Genomic DNA, 22,085 nt, shown 5'->3' with positions numbered 1-22,085 from the left:
CTTTAGGTGCGCAGGCCTCAGCAGTTGTGGCGCACGGGCTTAGTTGCTCCGTGGCATGTGAGATCTTCCCGGACCAGGGCTCGAACCCATGTCCCCTGCATTGGCAGGTGGATTCTTAACCACTGTGCCACCAGGGAAGCCCTGTACCTGGGTTCTTTTGCTTAGCATTCCTTGGAGGATTCATACATATTGCTGACTGTTGTTTCAGATGATTCATTCTCATTGCTGTATATTATTCTACTGTATAAAGATACCAAAATATCCCCATTCTACTGCTGATGGGCACTTTAGTTCAATACTTTTGATGAACATATGTATGCTCCCAAGGACTTCTGCATCTCATGTCTACCTGCCTCAAAGCTCTGCCCTATTTCTTACCTCACAAGAAAGGAACCTTAAGGGATGATCAGTTATCAGGATTTTAAAAGCGACATGCCAGGTGAATTAGTGATTTTACTTTTGCAAATATGCTATACTTATATTTTTCAAGTATTAGTGTTATGGACAGAATGTTTATGCCACTCACCCCCAAACTCATATGCTAAAGCTCTTACTCTCAATGTGATAGTATCTAGAGATGGAGCCTATGAGAGGTAATTAGGGTTAGATGAGGTTATGAGGGTGGGCCCTCATAGCGGGAATAGTGCCCATAAAAGAAGAGACACCCCTATCCTCAAAAAGACAACAAATAACAAGTGTTGGTGGGGACGTGGAGAAAAGGGAGCCTTTCTGCATTGTTGGTGGGACTGTAAATTGGCACAGCCCCTGTGGAGAACAGTATAGAGGTTCCTCAAAATATCAAAAATAGGACTGCCATATGATCCAGCAATTTCACTTCTGGGTATTTATCCTAAGGAAATAAAAATACTAATTCAAAAAGATATATATAGGGACTTCCCTGGTGGTGCAGTGGTTAAGAATCCGCCTGCTAATGCAGGGGACACGGGTTCGAGCCCTGGTCCGGGAAGATCCCACATGCTGTGGAGCACCTAAGCCTGTGTGCCGCAATTACTGAGCCTGAGCTCTAGAGCCTGCAAGCCACAACTACTGAGCCTGTGTGCCACAACTACTGAAGCCCGTGTGCCTAGAGCCTGTGCTCCGCAACAAGAGAAGCCACCGCAATGAGAAGCCTGCGCACCACAATGAGAAGAGTAGCCCCCGCTCGCCACAACTAGAGAAAGCCTGTGCGCAGCAGCAAAGACCCAACACAGCCAAAAATAAAAATAAGTAAATAATTAATTTAAAAAAACAAAAAAAAATCAAATCAACAGATATAAAAAGCTCCATAACTTTTTAAAGACAAGTTCTATCTTCCTTTAAACTTTTTAAGCTCTTTAAACTTTAAAAAATCTGGTGAGTGCAACATCAAACATTAAAAATACAATACAAAAGGAAATCAGAATACAATCTCACATATAAATACAGATGCAAACATTCTAAATCAAGTTAACAAATGGAACTGAGCAGGTATAAAAAATAATATACCATGGCTGACTAGGGTTTATTCCAGGGATGATTAAAAACTAACAAATCTATCAGTATTAATCAATATATCAATAAAGAAGAATAGTAAATGACTAAAGCAACAAACAATGAAATGGAGTTTGGAAAAAATGAGGCATTTCTAATGTAGGAAACTACTTAAATACAATACAGATTATTTGGGGCACATAACCAAAAGGAAATAATAGATTAACCATGAAATGTTGACATAATTTCCATTAAATTGGAGGAGAAGCCTGAAAACCTGAAAGCCTGAGACTCAAATTATTTCGTCCTGCATTATATTTAATTCTAAAACTTAAACTTGTATGGGACAATGGTGTTAACTATCAGATGGTGAATGACTGAATAAAATATTGGATTCTCCACCTGAAACAAATGGACATAGAAGTGTAAGTTGTAAGGGACAATCACACTGATATCATAGCTACCAATACATAATACCACTGACATCATCACCACCAATGTACAATACAGCCAAAGTTATTTCAATAAAAGAAATAATCCATATAAATACGTTAAAAGGAATTTTCTTTTTGACTTGCAGATAATTTGATTATTTAGAAAACTAAATAGTCTAATAAAATTGTGAATAGAAATAATAAGAATATTTGGTACGACTGAAAACTTACTATACTGAAATTTAAAATATTTGTATGAGGGGTACTGAACATAGTAAAAAACAGCATAAATCAGTATAAGTTTGGAAAAAATAAGGACATATGAAACAAGCAAAGGATTTGGATACTGAATATTTTTTAAAACGCCTATAAATCAGAAGGAAAAAAATGAATAAATGGGCAAAAAACGAGACTAGGAAAATCACAATAAGTAACATGATTGGCTAATAAAAATATATGGAAAATATTCAACTCACCAGTAATTAAAAAACTAAAAACTAAACCACACACTAGAAGAAGAAATACAGGACATTTATTTCGCCTTTTGACTGAGTTGCCAGATGTCCACAAAAATAAACAAGTTACCAACATGTACCAAAGGTGAAAATGTATACAACCTATGCCTGAGTAATTGGACACCACTGCTCTGTGTACTAGTATACAGGAGCAAAGCTAGTCACTGGTTTTGTAATAGTGAAAAACTGTCAACAACTGTATAATGGCCAATAGATAAGATTTAAATCTATTGAGGTATATTTATATCAAGATTGGGCTAAAAGATATTTCATTTTGTAGAAAAATAGCAACCCTACATTCAGAAAAAGGACACTAATTGCAGGTCAGGATGTGAGCTGTTAGCCATCCAATTATCGCTAGTAACATGAATTAATGACCCATAATTCCAATCTGAGAGTCACTCCCTTTGGATTTGGCAACATTTCCCAGAGAGATTAATAGGTATTAGAAATGGAGGTTCCCTGGTAACATTTTAAAGTGTTCTTTACCACAGGTCTCCATTTGTTTGGTCAATATGAGCTTTTCATCATTCAAACGTAGAGATTTAGTATTCAGTACTTCGTAAACTTGTTTAAGCCCAAAAACATTTTAAAAAGTACTGTCAAGTACCAACAGTATTCCTGGGGCATAATTTCAAAAACGTTGGATAAAGGTATGTCTGTACATTCAACATATATATATAGTAACTTGGAGAAGTACCATGCTGACCTACTGTAGGCTTATTTTATTACGGAACTCAAATTATTCTGTCTTGTGTTATATTTTATTCTAAAACTTAAACATATGGGACAAATGGTCATAGAAGTGTAGGTTATAAGGGACAATCACATTGACATCATAGATGGTTGGTTGACAATGCATAATTTGTAATTTCCATGAATCATTCTTATTTGAAAGATAAGAATTCTTTTATAGGGCTAAATACCAATTGTGCAAAAACACACAGTATTTCATCAAAACTAATATGATTTGCTGCTGGCACTTTCTTGACATTTACAGAAAATACAGGGGAAGGCAATTCAAATGACTAATTTCTGACATTTATCTGGATGGAAGTGTTTGAAAATAGGTATCAAGTATGTCAACAGGTATCAAAAATGGTCAAGTATGTGTTGGGGGGTGGGAGGGAGGTTCCTTTTAGTATTAAAGAAATCAGTTATCTATAATTCAGCTCATTCATAAATTTAAATAAAGATTAGAAAAACTAATGAATCTAGATCACAGATTCGCAAACTTGTTCTTAAAGGTCCGATAGTAAATATTTTTAGGTTTACGAGGCATACAGTGTCTGTTACAACTAACTCTGCTGTTGAAGACAGAAAGCAGCCTTAGGTAATATGTAGGTGAATGAATACAGCTGTGTTCCAATAAAACCCTAGAAAAACAGGTGGTTGGCCCACAGGGCAATCGTTTGCTAACCTGTAATATTGAAAGTACTAAACTTGGATCAACAGCTTTGTCATTCAAGATTTATAATTAAACAAGAATAGTTAAGTCTTGAACATTCTAGATAAATGCTTTTTTTTTTTAACACCTTTATTGGAGTATAATTGCTTTACAATGGTGTGTTAGTTTCTGCTTTGTAACAAAGTGAATCAGCTATACATATACATATATCCCCATATCTCTTCCCTCTTGCGTCTCCCTCCCTCCCACCCTCCCTATCCCACTCCTCTAGGCGGTCACAAAGCACCGAGCTGATCTCCCTGTGCTATGCGGCTGCTTCCCACTAGCTATCGGTTTTACATTTGGTAGTGTATATATGTCCATGCCACTTTCTAACTTTGTCCCAGCTTACCCTTCCCTCTCCCCGTGTCCTCAAGTCCATTCTCTAGTAGGTCTGCTAGATAATTGCTTTCTAATTTCATAGTTCTTTTGGTAGATTCTCAGTTTCAGTTGGCGGGTAATACATTTAGATTTTCTATACTTAGTTTCATAAGGAAACCTCATTTAGCTTTTGATTTTTAGGACCTATTATTCTAATAGAGATTTGTTATAATTATGTAATCCATATATCAATGAGCTAGAAATACTGTTAGAAATAATTTCCTTCTTTAAGTCTACCCAAGTATGTGTCATAGTGCTGCTTTTAATAAAAAAGTTGTTTTCCTTTGATTTTATTTTATAAAATTTAAATTAAATTTTATAAAATAAAATCAATATCATCTTAGGTTAATTTTGATAAATTACATTTTTTCCCAGGAATCTAATACATTCTTTCAATTTCTAAATATACTGGAATAAACTGAAGCATTGCCTTATAATTAAAATATTTTTTTCTTCCATATTTACGGCTAAATCCCCTTTATTTGATGCTAATATACTTATAATAGAAAAATTTTTAAGTTAAAAAACACTGTTTCAAGATTACTATTTCATTTCTAAATTATAAAACTGTAATTCTAGATGAATTCATTGCTTTTCATGGGAAAAAACCCAAAACTCTGAGTATCATTTTGGTTAATAATCAATAAGCTCTAATAATTTTATTTGTATTAATTGCTTCCTATATTGGCTTAGGATTTATGTTGTTATATTTCTAACTTTGTAGGTCAAATTCTTATTCATTGTTTTATCAGTTTTATCAACTCCTACTAAGTGAGGGACTGAATAGTTCTGGGGATAAAGCAGTGAACAGAAAGTTCTGGTCTTCATTTTTTATTTCATGCATGCATTGAAGAGTATTACATTTCCAAAGAGTAGAGGTTTGGCAACATCCCAAAGCTGGTATATAGGCATTTTATTATTGTTCCTTTCTGAATAGCCCTAATTTCAATTTTAATTTTCTAATTGATTCAGGACTTATACATGAGATAATCAATTTGCAAAAGGAGGTGATAAAATATGTAGATTAATAACTGTAAAATGAATCTCTACAATGGAGAGATCTAGCAGTCTCCACTATAACCAATCTAGCACCATTAATAGTAGGAAAATGCTTCTTAATGTACACAACATAAACTCAATTAAACCTCTTCATTTAACTTCAAATTTACTGGAACTATTAGAGATAGAAGAACAGGACAAATGGACCTACAATGAAGCAATTTTAAAAATCCAGAACATGAGACATTCTGTAAGATAACTTTCCTGTACTTTTCAAAAATCCAAAGTAAGGAAAACATGGTGGTGATGCTGTTCTAAAACAGGAATTGGCAAATTTTTTGTAATGAACCAGACAATAAATATTTTAGGCTTTGTGGGTCATACAGCCTATGGCAACTATTCAGCTCTGCCAAAGAAATACCAAAGCAACCACAGACAGTATTTAAACGAATGAACATGTCAGTGCTCTCATAAAACTCCTGTTTTAAATCCTCTCATGATTTTTACATTTTACTAGAGTTTGTCCAGAAAAAATTATTTAAAACTCAACAAGGCATAAGGAATTACACAAAGCTAAATTCATTACATCCATATGGACTTGATCTCATAATGATACAAATAATAATACCAATAATAATACACTAATAATAATACCAATGATAATACTAAAAATAGTATCTAATACTTACTGAGTAAACACTATGTTTAAGATAGCTTTCCAAGTTTTTTGTATTCCAATAACAGCACTATAATGTAGGTATTATTATCATCATTTACAAATGACTCCCACAGGGATAGATATCTTGAATGCAGGCTGTAAAGAATCAAATGGCAATCATGATGGTTTTTTCACATTTGTTAGGTCAACAGGGGTTTTCTGTGGTATTAGTTTTTTCAAATGTAATAATAACTGACGAGGGTTATAGAGCTTTTATAAATAGAGCATAAAAAACAAGGGCAGGGCTTCCCTGGTGGCGCAGTGGTTGAGAATCTGCCTGCCAATGCAGGGGATGCGGGTTCGAGCCCTGGTCTGGAAGGATCCCACATGCCGTGGAGCAACTAGGCCCGTGAGCCACAATTACTGAGCCTGCGCGTCTGGAGCCTGTGCTCCGCAACAAGAGAGGCCGCGATAGTGAGAGGCCCGCGCACCGCGATGAAGAGTGGCCCCCACTTGACGCAACTAGAGAAAGCCCTCGCACAGAAACGAAGACCCAACACAGCCATAAATAAATAAATAAATAAATAAATCATTAAAAAAAAAAAAACAAGGGCATTTCCACATTCTGTGAATTTTCCTCCATTATGAATATTCTGATAATCCATAAATAGAGAAATGCTAGTAAAGGCCTTCCTATGTTACATAAAAATACACCATAAATTTCTGAATCTGAACAACATTTGGGTCATAACTAAAAACTCTGAAACATTATTTACATTCTGAGGGGTTCTCACCAGTATAAATTATTTAATGCCTTATAAGAATCGAACCATATCTAAAAGCTTTCCCACGTTCTTTTCATTCAAAATTTTTCCCAGCGTTATAAATGTATGGATGTACTATACATTCTCTACTGCATATATATGCTTTTCTACAGTCCTTAAATTCATAAGTTTTCTCTCCAGTATGAATTTTCTGATGTACTTTAAGGCTTGAACTAAGCCTAAAAGACTTACCGCATTTGTTACATTCAAAAGGTCTCTCACCACTGTGAATACTCTGATGTCCAGTAAGTCATCCATACACACTAAAGGCCTTCCCACATGCCTTACATTCATACGGTTTCTCACCAGTGTGAATTCTATGATGTATTTTAAGGCTTTCAACATGACTAAAGGCCTTCCAACATTCTTTACACTCACATGGTTTCTCACCAGTGTGAATTCTCTCATGCCTGTCAAGGTTTGAGGTGTGACTAAAGGCCTTCCCACAGTCTTTACATTCATAAGTTTTCTCACCAGTATGAATTCTCTGATGCATTCTTAGGCTTCCACCATGAATAAAGGCCTTCCCACATTCTTTACACTTATAGGGTTTCTCACCAGTATGAATTCTCTCATGTTGAATAAGTGCTGAAGCATGACTAAAGGCCTTCCCACATTCATTACATTCATAGGGTTTCATGACAATATGTATTCGCTGATGTGGAATGAGTTGATAGCCAGAACTAAATGTCATCCCACATTCCTTACATTTATAGGGCTTCTCCCCAGAATGAATTCTCTCATGTTGAACAAGATTTGAGGCATGACTAAAGGCCTTCCCACATTCCTTACATTTGAAACCCTTGTAACAAACCCTTGTTTGTTACAAGGGTTTCTTGCCAGTATGCATTCTATGATATACTCTAAGATCTATACCACGACTAAAGATCATCCCACATTCACGGCATTCATAAGGTTTTTCACCAGTATGAACTCTACCATGTTGCACAACATGAGAGGCTTGACTAAAGGCCTTCCCACATTCCTTACATTCATAGGGTTTCTCACCAGTATGAATTCTCTGATGTATTCTAATTCTTCTACCTTGACTAAAGGTCTTTCCACATTCATTACATACATAGGATTTCTCACCAGTATGAACTCTGCCATGTTGAGTAAGATGTGAGGCACAACTAAAGGCCTTCCCACATTCTTCACATTCATAGGGTTTCTCCCCAGTATGAATTCTCTGATGAACTCTAAGTTCTATCCTATGACTAAAAGTCATTCCACATTCCTCACATTTACAGGGTTTTTCACCAGTATGAATTCTCTGATGTCGCAGCAAGTTGGATGCATGATTAAAGGCCTTTCCACACTGCTTACATTCATAAGGCTTCTCACCAGTATGAATTCTCTGATGTACTGTAAGGTCTGTGTGTTGACTAAAGGCCTTCCCACATTTGTCACATTCATACGGTTTCTCACCAGTATGAATTTTCTGATGTAGAGTAAGAGATGAATATTTTTTATAAATGTGGACATTTTTATAGCTGATTATTTCATACCTTGACTTCAAATCTAAAAGAAATGAAAAAAACATTTTGTTTTCCTTGACAAAGAACAGTGTATATTCTATAGTACATTCTTTTAAATTAAAAATATCCTCATTAGGACTTCCCTGGTGGTGCAGTGGTTAAGAATCTGCCTGCCAATGCAGGGGACATGGGTTCGAGCCCTGGTCCGGGAAGATCTCACATGCTGCAGAGCAACTAAGCCCATGCGCCACAACTACTGAGCCTGCACTCTAGAGCCTGTGCACCACAACTACTGAGCCCATGCGCTGCAACTACTGAAGCCCACGTGCCCTAGGGCCTGTGCTCCACAACAAGAAAAGCCACCATAATGAGAAGCCCACGCTCTGCAACAAAGAGTAGCCCCCACTTGCCATAACTAGAGAAAGCCCACACGTAGGAACAAAGACCCAAAGCAGCCAAAATAAAAAAATGTTTAAAAAATGTTTTTAAATCACTCATTAGAGATGAATACTTTAGACAACTCTAAAATCAGCTATACAGTTTGTAACAGTTACTGACACTTTCTCCATAACTCATTTATCACACTTTACTAGAGTGATTTAATATACTCTTTCCTGCATCAGTTTCCATCAAAGACTTACAGAGGTGTGACTGGCCAAAACTGTGAAAACAGCAGCAAAAAAAAACGATTGTGATAAATGGTAACAATACAATGGAAAGCAATGAGTCCAAAATGATACAAGAGAAAATAAATGAAAAAAATCATCTTCACCATCAAATAACTCCTTAACTGAAGAAGTTCTAGTAGCATCATGGTGATGTAAACTTGTTATAGTCGATCTCCCTCTCTGATATCAATTAAAAATGCTTGACAAAATAAAAAAAATCAAACACCTCAGGTCCGTAAATTAAACAAAAAAGGGCTTGTGGAGGGGAGTGAAAACCTTAAAAAACGACCTACACTAGGCTGAGTTTCTTGCCACCTTCTCTACCACTCATAGCCTTGCCAGATGGGTATATTGGGGCAAAAATGAGCTGTCAAAGCCCCAACATATTTCCTGATACAAGAATCATGGCAAGGAACACTACCAAACTGGAGAGTGAGAGAGGAACCCTAGAAAGGAAACATTCAGAGAAGGAGATTCCCTAATTTTGGGTGGAAACAAGTACAAATCTTAGCCTAAACATGAATCACATATGCATGAGAAGGACACAAACGAGTACAGCAAAGCGTTAGAGAACCAGAGGATTACACTACTTCCCATGAACAGCAGGACAGAATGTGTAGTCTAAATTTTATTGCTTCAATTCCTTGCTAAAGTAAAAATATCAACATATCAACACATCACACTCACAATGTCCATGAAACAATTTAAAATTATTAATTGTAAAAAGAACAAAAAAACGTGATCCCCTCTGAAGGTAAAAGATAAACCGCAGATGCTGAGACAACCCAGATGTTGTAATTATCAGACAAAGATATAAAAGCAGTTATTTTAGCTATACTCTAAGAGATTAAAAAATTTTTTAAAAACCACACAATTGAAATTATTGATAAGAAATATAGCCAGAGAAAAAGAAACCACAAAAACGAAAAAATTAAAATTGTAGAACTGAAATATATAATTTCTAAAATTGCTGGATGAGCTTACAGCAGAATGGAAATGACAGAGGAAAAGGTAAACATGATAGATGTATAGAAGTTATTCAAGTTGAAACTCATCAACAGTACAGGTTAAAAGTTTTATAATAGAGCTTCAGGGACTTGTGGTAATATATCTAAAAATGTGATTAGAATCTGAAAAGGAAAGGGACAGACTGAGGCAAAAAATTGTCTGATTGAAGAAAACAACACTACTAAAGGAATTTATTTAGGCTTATGGAAAATGATACAAAAGAGAACCCTGAATCTTCAGGAATGAAAGATGGCATCATGAAAGGTAAATATCTAGGTAAATACATAAGATCATTTATTTCCCTATTAAGTTATTTCAGATATATTTGACTCTTGAAAGCAAAGTTTATAACAGTCTGGTGGTGTTTTCAGTATGTGTAGATATGATAAACATGGCAATTATAAAGGGAAAGGTAAATATAAACATATTGAAGATACAAGGTTTGTTCATTTTACAAGAAGTGCTACAATATTTGTAAAAAGATTGTGAAAGCTTAGGTATATTGTATACTGTAACCCTTATAACATACACTAAAACAAATATTCAAAGAGAAATAGCCAAAATACCAACAGAAAAACTAAAATGAATACTAAAGAAGTATTTAAATACTCCAGTACAAGGCAGGAAATGGGAAACAGAAAACCTAAAACAAAGGAAGGTAGGACATTAGGAAGATAGTGCACTAGGAAGATATAGCCCCTCGTTCTCCCCAAGAGACCCTGAATTAACAGCATTATATGTACCAAAATACTTTTGTGAAAACTCTAAAAACTAGTTAAGGGGCTCCAGCACCCAGATAAGCACATAAACAAGAGAAGAGACAGCCAAGAAGGTTACAAGTTGGTGACAGTTTGCTTGCCCTAGCCCCTCTTGCTACCCAGTGTAATGAGGTGTGATAGGGAGAATAGCTACTCCTAATTTCTGGATCCTTCCTCAGGATAGGAAAAAAGTGAAAGTTGTGTCCAACATTCTGACTTCTCTAGGGGCTGCCCAAGGGACTGGTTTCTGTCTCATCTGGCTTGGACTGCTGATGAGAATGGTGGCATAGTTTGTATATCAGATTGGAGGCAACTGAAAACACAGGTGAGTGCTGCAGTGTATTAAAGCAGCAGAGAATATACATTTCCAGAGGCAGGCACCAGGAGAAGCAAAATATTAAGGGTAGAGGAATACAACAGAAACTGAAAGGTCCTCAGAAGAAACAGGAAATTAAGATAGTTAAAAGCAGCCATTTATACTAAAATAAAAGCATACACACAACCCCAAAGAAGATGCATCCCAAGAAAAGGTTTGAAAGGTTCCAGAACCCCTGGCTGGGCTTACTGGTGAAGGTAGTAAGCCAGTCTGTAAAGAGTGGGAGAGGCGGCTGTTTCTACAAAGCCAAAATCTCAATGAAAAATCACAAGGGATACAGAGAAACAGGGAAATACAGTCCAATCAAAGGATCAAAACAAAGCTCCAGAAACCAACTCTAAAGAAAAGCAGACCTGTGAAGTTCCTGAAAAAGAATTTAAAATGATGTTTTGAAGATGTTAACAAACTAAAAGAGATCACAGATAGACAAATAAATGAATTCAGCAAAACAATGCATGAAGACAATGAGAATATCAACAAAGAGATAGAAATTGTAAGAAAGAACCAAACAAATTCCGGAGCTGAGAAATACAATAACTAAATGGAGAAATTCACTAGAGGGGTTCAATAGCAGATTTCATCAGGCAAAACAAAGAGTCAGCAAACTTGAAGAGAGGTCACTTGAAATCATCAAGTAAAAAAGAAAAATGAATGAAGAGTGCCTAGGGCACTATAGGAGAATATCAAGAGGACCAATATACACATTGTAGGAGGCCCAGAAGGAGAAGAGCAAAGGGGCAGCGAGATTATTAGAGAAATAATGGCTGAAAATTTTCAAAATATAAGGAAAGAAATGGATACACAAATTTAAGAAGCTCAATGAACTCCAACTAGGAAAATTCAAGAGACCCACATCAAGACACATTTATAGTGTGTATTATATAAAACGGCTGAAATTCAAAGAAAGAAAATGAATAAGCAAGAGAAAACAAACTTATCAAAAGCAAGCGGGCTTCCTTAATATCACTGTATTCTTCAGCAGAAACTTTGCAGATCAGAAGAAAATGGGATGATATATTCAAAGTGCTGAAAGAAAAGAAAAAAAAAACTATCAACCAAGAATACTGTATCTGGAAAACCTGTCCTTCAAAAATGAAGAAGTGAGACTTCCCTGGTGGCACAGTGGTTAAGAATCCACCTGCCAATGCAGGGGACACGGGTTTGAGCCCTGGTCCGGGAAGATCCCACATGCCGCGGGGCAACTAAGCCTGTGCGCCACAACTACTGAGCCTGTGTGCCACAACTACTGAAGCCCACGTGCCTAGAGCCCATGTTCTGCAACAAGAGAAGCCACTGCAATGAGAAGCCCTGAGAAGCCCACGCACAACGAAGAGTAGCCCCCGCTCACCGCAACTAGAGAAAGCCCGTGCACAGCAACAAAGACACAAAGCAGGCAAATAAATTAATTACTTTTAAAAAAACAAATGAAGGAGTGGACTTCACTGGTGGAGCAGTGGTTAAGAATCCATCTGCCAATGCAGGGGACACGGGTTCGAGCCTGGTCCGGGTAGATCCCACATGCTGCAGAGCTACTGAAGCTGCGCGTCTAGAGCCTATGCTCTGCAACGAGAAGCCACCATAATGAGAAGCCTGCGCACTGCAACGAAGAGTAGCCCCCCCAAAAAAAAAAAAAAAAAAAAAAGAGTAGCCCCTGCTCACTGCAACTAGAGAAAGCCCACACACAGCAACGAATACCCAACGCAGCCAAAAATAAATTAAAAATTAAAAAAAATATATGTTTGTACGTAATAAAAACAAAAAATGAAGGAGAAATCCATACCTTCCCAGATAAACAAAAGCTGAAGGAATTCATTACCACTAGACTTGTCCCACAGGAAATGCTAAAGGGAGTCCTTAAAGTCAAAACGAAAGAACATCAAAAAGCCACGCAAACCCATATAAAAGTATAATATTCTTCAATAAAGGTAAATATATGAACAAAACATAGAATCCTATATTACTGTAATTTTGATACATAAATCCACTTTAAATTCTAGTATAGAATCTAAAAGACAAAATCATTTAAAAAAACCCACTAATCTATGTTACTAGGTATAAAATATAGAAAGATGTAATTTATGACATAACTAATGTAAAGGGTGAGGGTAGAGTTGTAAAGAAGTAGAGTTTTTGTATGTGATTAAAGTTAAGTTTTTATCAGTTTAAAACAGATTGTTGGGCTTCCCTGGTGGCGCAGTGGTTAAGAATCCGCCTGCCAATGCAGGGGACACGGGTTCGAGCCCTGGTCCAGGAAGATCCCACATGCTGCGGAGCAACTAACCCCGTGCACCACAACTACTGAGCCTGCACTCTAGAGCCACGAGCCACAACTACTGAAGCCTGCGCACCTAGAGCCTGTGCTCCGCAACAAGAGAAGCCACCGCAATGAGAAGCCTGCACACTGCAACGAAGAGTAGCCCCGCGCACCACAACTAGAGAAAGCCCGCGTGCAGCAATGAAGACGCAACGCAGCCAAAAATAAAACAAATTTTTAAAAAGACTGTTATAACTTTAAGATATTTTATGTAATCAAAATGGTAACCACAAAGAAAATATCTATAGAATATACACAAAAAGAAATTAGAAGGGAATCAAAGCATGTCACTACAAAAAAATCAATGAAACACAAAGGAAGGCAGTAAGAGAGAGGAAACAAGGGTCAAAAACCCCACAAAGTATACAGAATATCAGTAACAAAATGGCAATAATAAATACTTTCCTATCAGTAATTTAAATGTAAACAGATTAAACTCTCCAATAACATAGACATAGATAGGTTGAATGGATAAAAAATTATGATCCACTGACTTGCTGCTTACAAGAGATTCACTTTAGGTCTAAGGACACAGACAGACTGAAAGTGAAAGGATGGAAAAAGATATTCCATGCAAATAGTAACCAAAAGAAAGTAGGGGTGACTTTAAGTGAAAAACTGTCACGAGACAAAAAGGACATTATATAATAATAAAATGGTCAATTCACCAGGAGATAAACAATTATACATATTTATACACCAAACATCAGACCTCCAAAATATATGAGGGAAACATTGACAGAAGGGAGAAATAGACAGCAATATAATTTTAGTGGGAGGCTTCAATACCCTTCCTTCAATAATGGATAGAACAACCAGACAGAAGACCAATAAGGAAATAGAAGATTTGAACGACACTCTAGACAAATTAGACCCCTCTGACATACAGAGAACACTTCACAGAACAACAGCAGAATATACATTCTTCTCAAGTGCACACGGAACATTCTCTAAGACAGACCACATTAGATCACAAGACAAGTATTAATAAATTTTAAATGACTGACATCATAGAGAGTGTCTTTTCCAATCACAAAGGAATGAAATTAGAAATCATTAGCAGAAGGAAAACTAGAAAATACACAAACATATGCAAATTAAACAACATACACTTAAATAATCAATGAGTCAAAGAAGAAATTACAGGGAAATTAGAAAATATCTTAAGACAAATGAAGTAAAAGAACATACCAAGACTTATGGAATGTAGCAAAATTAGTGCTTTCAGTCTTTCACAATTTAGTATGGAAGCTGTGGACTTTTCATATGGCCTTTATTATGCTGAGGTAGTTTCCTTCTATTCCTAGTTTCTTGAGTGTTTTTGTCATGAAGGGGTAATAAATATTGTCATGTGTTTTTTCTGCAGCAATTGAGACAGCCATGTTTTTTTTTTTCTTTATTTTGTTAATGTGGCACATTACATTGCTTGATTTTTACATGTTGTACCATCCTTACGTTCCAGAAATAAATCCCATTTGGTAATGGTGTATAATCCTTTGCATGAGCTGTTGAATTCAGTTTGCTACTATTTTGTTAAAGATTTTTGCCTCAACAGGCATCAGAAATATTGATCTAGTTTTCTCTTCTTGCACTGTTTGTCTGGCTTTGGTATCAGGGTAATGCTGCCCTCATAGAAAAGGTTTGGGAGTGTTCCTTCCTCTTCAATTTTTTGGTAAGAGTTTGAGGGGAATTGGTGTTAATTCTTCTTTAAATGTTTAGTAGAATTCACCAGTGAAGCAACTGGATCCAAGGCTATTCTTTGTCAGTAGGTTTATGATTACTGATTCAATCTCTTTACTAGTATGTCTCTTTAGATTTTCTATTTCTTTATGATTCAGTATTTGTAGATTGTGTGCTTTCAGGATTTCACCTAGGTTACTCAATTTGTTGGTGTACAATTGTTCACAGACCCCTCTTTCATTTCTGATTTTAGTTGAGTCTTCTCTACTTTTTCTTCATCTAGCTGAAGTTTTCTCACTTTGGTTAATCTTTTTGAAGAACTCACTCTTGGTTTCAATGATTTTTCTCTATTGTTTTTCTGTTCTCTAACTTGTTTATTTCTGCTCTATTCTATTATTTTCTTCCTTTTCCTCTCTTTGGACTTAATTATTCTTATTTCAGTTCCTCGAAGTATGAAGTTAGGCTGATTTGAGATCTTTCTTTCTAATGTAAGTGTTTACAGCTATAAACTTCCTTCTTAGCACTGCTTTCCATGCACCCTATGAGTTTTGGTATGTAGTAAGTTTTGAAATTGGAAAGTGTAAATCCTACTTTCTTCTCTTTCAAGATTTTTTGGGATGGACTTCCCTGGTGGCACAGTGGTTAAGGATCTGCCTGCCAATGCAGGAGACACGGGTTCGAGCCCTGGTCCAGGAAGATCCTACATGCCGCAGAGCAACTAAGCCCGTGTGCCACAACTACTGAGCCTGTGCTCTACAGCCCACGAGCCACAACTACTAAGCCCGCGTGCCACAACTACTGAAGCCTGCGTGCCCAGAGCCTGTGCTCCACAAGAGAAGCCACCACAATGAGAAGCCCGTGCACCGCAACGAAGAATAGCCCCCACTTGCCATGACTAGAGAAAGCCCACGTGCAGCAACAAAGACCCAACGCAGCCAAAAATAAAAATAAATAAATAAATAAATTTATTTAATTAAAAAAAAAAGATTTTTTGGCTAGTCTGGATCCCTTGCATATCCACATAAATTCATGATCAAGATGTCAATAAGCCAATGGGATCTGGGGTAGTATTGCCATCTTAACAATATTAAGTGTTCTGAATCTTTTAAATTTGCCGTAAGAAGTGAAAGAACAACATAAATCAGAATTAGAAAAACTCCGAAATGAAGTCACAGACCTCAGGAACATAGTAGAGATAAAAGAAAAAATAATTTCAGAATATTAATCTAGAAAGAAATAAGAAAAACTCCAATATATTAATATTAAGACAAAAAATTTTTAGAAGATTTTTTTTTGATGTGGCCCATTTTTAAAGTCTTTATTGAATCTGTTACAATATTACTTCTGTTTTATGTTTTTGGTTTTTTGGTCACGAGGCATGTGGGATCTTAGCTCTCCGACCAGGGATCGGACTTGTACCCCCTGCATTGGAAGGCAAAGTTCTAACTACTGGACTGCCAGGGAGGTCCCAGGACAAAAATTTTTTAATAAAAAATTTTAAATATGTAAAAAGTATATGAGAGAAAGTGAATAACTAATTAATTTATATTTATTTTATCTAGACTTCTAAGTCTCATAAATAATAATGTTTAATTTTTGAAAATATTTATAAAAAAATATATAAATATATTAAAAATTTAATCAGATCATGGCTCATAAGTAATCTTAGAAAACAATTTTAATTCTTGGTAACATCTTATGTGACCTGAACCCCCATAATATACTGAATTCATGTTTTGTTAGTTACCCCTCAATAACTCTGCTCTGATCCCTTAGCACACAACACTCATGTTCACTTTCAGGCCTTTCCATTTGTTGTTTACTCTTCTTGGAATGCACTTCCTCATATACTCAAATGGCCTGAGTCCTTACCCTCCATGTCTCAGCTCAAATATCACTTCCTCAGAAAAGGGTTCCTGACCATCTTACCTCATTACCTAAATTTGCCTTATCCTTGGTAGTTTCCTTCACACTATATTCACTATGTGATGTTATTTATCTACTTATTTGTTTAAATGTTTATTTTATGTCTTCCCTAATATAATACAAACTCCATTTATTAGCCAGATATAGTAATGAATATATTTTTAGGTAATGAAGCCACATATATAAATCTAAGTGCACAAGAGGATCTGGAAAACATTTGAGTCCAAAATACAAATTAAAAGGTGCATAAGGAAGAAGGACAGTGCCCATCATTGAACTGGGAGAAAAATATAAGAAGAATGACACAGGGAGTGGTTAATGAAGTAAAGATAAAAGTCACTGGGTAGCTCATCCAGAGTATTTATTTCTACTTTAGAGCACATTTTATCCAATGTGAATGAACCTTTCCAGCCAACATTTCAAGTGTATGTCTCCTTGACCACTGGGCTTTCACCTACACAGATGTATTCCCATAATTTGACTTGCTCATACTTACCTGTACATCATCTTCTTGTTTCTTCTCTCACAACCATCCACGGCTCTTTCCCTTGCTCCAATAATGTAATCACATCTGGCTTAGAAATGGAATGTCCTGTTTACAAAGAAAAAAAAAAATAGCACACGATGTAGAAGAAAACATTGCTCAGTTTAAATAATAATAATAATAATAATAATAATAATAATAATAATAAATTAAAGGTGTCAAAATAATATTGAATAAGATTTTCCAGAAGAGAGGGTAAGGGAATGAAAGAACAAGAAATCAGTTAGGTAGGGTAAGTTTAAAGAAAAAAAAAATACACACACACACACACATATATATATACACATATATCCTCTTTTTTCTTGAAAGCATGTATAATGCCATAGTTGAAAATACAGATCCTGGAACCTTAGTTCAGTTCCTGCGTTTGCCACCTTCCAGCTGTGTCTGACCTTTGGGAAAGTCACTTAAACCCACTGTGCCTCAGTATTCTCACTTATAAAATGGGAATAATAAGGCTGTTAGAAGGAGTAAACAAGTTGACATATATATGTATGTATATGTACATACATTTATGCATGTATATGTATATGTACATACATTTATGTACGTATATGTACACGCATTTATGCATGTATATGTATATGTACATACATTTATGTACGTATATGTACACACATTTATGTATGTATATGTACATAATTTATGTATATAAAGTGCTTAGAGCATTGCCTATTAAATACTAAGCAAAATGTTAGCTATTAACATTATTATCGATATTGTTTTACGAATATACAAGAGGAGCTATCTGTAGGATATTAATTGCAATTAAAATGTAATGTTCATTGATTATAACTTTCAACCACAAAACAGAAAAATTTTCTCTTAAATAGACTGTGTATTCTTCAGTTTTCAATGAATTCCATTTATCTAATCCATTGTTATATAAATTGTAGGGGCTCTTTTAGAGCAATTCGAGCAATTCAGGACCCTGTGTCAGGCTGATCTCTCTGCAAGTGGATCAGATAACAAAATGGAGTGTCTATAAAAGTTCTGAGCATAAATAAATAGGAAACCTGGATTCTTTGACAATGGTTATGTAATAAATGCCAGAGAATTCTAAACTAGATCCTATTCATAAAGGAAGAGAGGCAACTGTAAGTAAGAATAGAGGAGGTATGAATGTCACTGAAGGACAGGGAAGATAAAGATATTAAATGGAGATGTGATTTCCAACCTGACAAAGCTCAAACCACTTCTTTGGGAAAAAAGAACATGGAAGTGTAACTAGTTTCCTAAAAGCAGCCTTGAAAATCAGAGTGGAAAAAAAATACATATTTTAAAGAGCAGATTCTCAATTATTCTAAATCACCTGAGGCTTATAAACATACCCAGTGAGACCAAGTTACCATAGTTCTCCATCATCACATATCGGTACAAGTTCTTCTGAACAGAGTCAAGATATTCCCACTCCTGCTGAGAGAAGTCTATGGCCACATCCCTGAATGTCACAGATCTCTGAAATGGCAAACCTATGTATTAATGGGGAAATTAAAGGAATATTTTGAAGACAGAAGGAGAGAAGATAAGGATCATACTGTAGGAAGAGAGCAATATAGCAAGTACGTAGGCTAAAAATCTATAATACAGGAGGGAACTGAAGTAGAACATATACATATTTTTGAAGAAGTCTGCTAGAATAAACAAAATTTCCTGGCTTGTTAAGTATCTGAGCCATTTGACAATAGATAAAATAATAACATTTGGTTATTAAATTAAATAGTAAACACAAGCATAATGCCTGATTGGTATCTGTCACATAAATTCTCAGTAAGCGTGAGCTGTCAAGGAAAATTTCTGCTTTTTAGAGAAAAGAAAATTTAATCAGCTATTTTTTTAAAATGTAGTATAAAGTCTCAATTTTAGAAAATAGGGTTTATATAAAATTGAGAATTCCCTCAAGTATTAAATGCTTCATTATGTCAGATCTTATCATAGTATTTTTTTTTTTACAAATCCACATAATTTTTGGCACATGACATTATATTTTATGGATATATCAGATTTAAATGCACAACATTTAGGATGCACAACATGTGTAAGGTCTTCTCCAATCCTATGATTCTGTATTCGCCTACTATTTATGATGATACACTTTTTTTGCTGCCATCTACTATCTGTCATTGAACACCTGGCTTGTGCTGAGTGTGACAGGCAATGATTACTTAGGTTACCAATGATCATCTTCTGGTATTTATGCCCTTGTGTACTCTCCTTCACATGTGTATGAGTTGAACTGAGTGACTTCCTTTTAATAAATAGAATATGGCTAAAGTGATGAAATGTTACTTGTGATGGTAGATTACAGACTATGATTTCCATGTTGCTTGCCCTATTTAGATGTCTCACTTGCTCAACCAAGAGTGCCCTCCAATCCTCCCATGAGTAACTGGATCCTGTCAAAAACCATTTGGGTGAGCTTGGAAGCAGATACATGCAAAGTTGGCCTTAAGATGACTGCAGCTCTGACCAACAATTTAATAGCCTTGCAAGAGACCGAGAGCAAGAGAGCCAAGCTAAGCCATGTCCAGATTTCTGAACCAGTGAAGCCGTGGGACAAACATTTACTACTTTAAGCTACTAAGTGTCAGGGTAATACATTATGCAGCAATAGATAACTAATAGGCAGAGTTAAAGAATACTGAGGAAGGATGTTGAATTATGTCACCCAAATTTAGTATGTCCCATTCGACAACAGAATAGTCTTGATATTTATCTCTCGGGGATTTCCTGCCAAGTTTGCAAATCTCAATCATGTATACACTAATTCACATAAACTATGAGATATTACTATACACTGAGATTTAAGTCATTCAATACCAAATTTCTATCTTATCTACCTGGAATCTTAAGTCTGGAAAATTTCAAAGTCTTCTCCTGGACAGTCAAATACAACCATTGTCTCCATTTCACCAAAATACAGACCTGACTCACATAACATAAATCTTTAATGGATTTATCTCTTTCACTGCTCCATCACTGCCCGTGATAGAAGAATGGGCACTTAAGACGTGTTGGATAATTTATCAGTTATAACATGAACACTAGTTAGTTTAGATCGGGACACACAGAGAAGATGCTGGGTAATTCTGCATCACATTTCACTAGAACAAAAGCTGGGAAGCAGGTTATTTGAGGAACCTCTTTTGGTAGTAAACTTTAGAAAAATTAATGAAAATACTCACATGACCTACAAAAATACACATATTCCAAGATGGGAGAAACATCAACTTACATGAGCCATGCTTTTAGACCTGCAAGACTGGATCAGTCCTCAAGGTTCCTCTAACAGAAAAGCACAAATCCAGAAAGCTAGAGCTGGGAGAAGAGAAAGACCTTGAGACTAGTTTAATGTTCCCAACAGAACATAAGTTAATAACGTTATGATCTTCCATTCCAGGTTCCAAACTATTTCCCATCACACACAATTTGGGTAGATTAGGATTCTAGATAAATCCATTTCTTTTGCCAACCCAGGTGTCTAGGATGAACGAAGTCATAGAACAGAGGCATTTCTGCATTGAAGCCAGACCCAGATATGTCAGCAGGAAGTTTTCTGACACTACGTCATTTTGGTGAGGGAGATGTAGACCTAAGAGTGGGCAATGCAATCTTGCTCAGAGCACATCCTCTTCCTTCTACTCCCACCTTCTAAGACTGAAAAGAGCCCACATTATCCTAATAAGAACCTCTTTTGTGGCTTTGTAATTATATGAAGTTGGTTAAGACACTGAAGATAGAAAGTCGGTGTTTAATACTTTGAGTTCAGCAAAGCTTACTAGTTAAATATATGACAAACCATCACTGTACTAAAAATCAAAGTAGATATCAAATGTGAAGTTGGGAAAATATTTAAGGATATGGGAAATAATCCAGATACACTGTCAAGAGAACAATTAGATTGACCAATATACATACTTTTGAATAATATATGAATACGTCAGTCAATATAGAGAAACAGTGCCAGAGAAACAGACCACTGAAATCAGTAGATAAAAGAAAGTCTGGAAGGTTATGTGACCATCGAATAATAGTGCTTACTTTCTAATTTTGATCTTGATTTTTCTTTTTAAAGTTTATTTAATAATTATTTTAACAATTACCATAGGTTAACTTGAAATAAATGTGTATTTTTAAAAAAATTGTTGACAGAGAGGTTTATGTGGTTTATAAACCTGTCAACTAAGCCATGATGTCTCCCAGATAGCTGCTGCATTATAATATCCTACTAGCTTCACTTTGCATCCAACAAAATTAGAAGGAAACTGTAAAGTACAAAAGTCACAGCACAAAATCCATTTATTACCACTGACATTTCACAGAATCCATCTATTTTGCTCAGATCCTGACTATTGCTACAGACAGACTGATGTGTCTTTCCTGTGAATTCACAAGGTAGGTCACCTAAATCTCTCATCACACACCACCTTACACTTACTCTTGAATAGATTTTACCTCATTTTAGATAATAAGCATTTTAAAGGAAGCAACTACGCCTTTTTAGTGATTGTATTACCCCAAGTCCTATAATTTCTAGGTCTAGCCTATTGTAGGCATTTAATAAAAGTCTGATTTTTTTACCACAAAATTCCATTTCTAGAAATT

At 35.8% G+C, this 22,085-nt stretch overlaps 1 protein-coding gene across 1 annotated transcript in view; it reads right to left on the bottom strand.

Moving 5' to 3' along the window:
* Positions 1–6,762: 6,762 nt before the first annotated feature.
* Positions 6,763–22,085, bottom strand: part of LOC133077676 (zinc finger protein 420-like) — a 43,886-nt gene continuing 28,563 nt past the window's right edge. Inside the window, 3 exon segments of the mRNA XM_061172458.1 lie at positions 6,763–8,249; positions 17,433–17,528; positions 18,812–18,938. Of these exon segments, the coding sequence (XP_061028441.1) occupies positions 6,763–8,249; positions 17,433–17,528; positions 18,812–18,938 (1,710 nt within the window).

Source organism: Eubalaena glacialis, chromosome 18 (assembly GCF_028564815.1).
Source record: "Eubalaena glacialis isolate mEubGla1 chromosome 18, mEubGla1.1.hap2.+ XY, whole genome shotgun sequence".
NCBI lineage: Eukaryota > Metazoa > Chordata > Mammalia > Artiodactyla > Balaenidae > Eubalaena > Eubalaena glacialis.
Note: the sequence above shows the minus strand (reverse complement) of the source record. Positions and strands in the feature narration are given on the sequence as shown.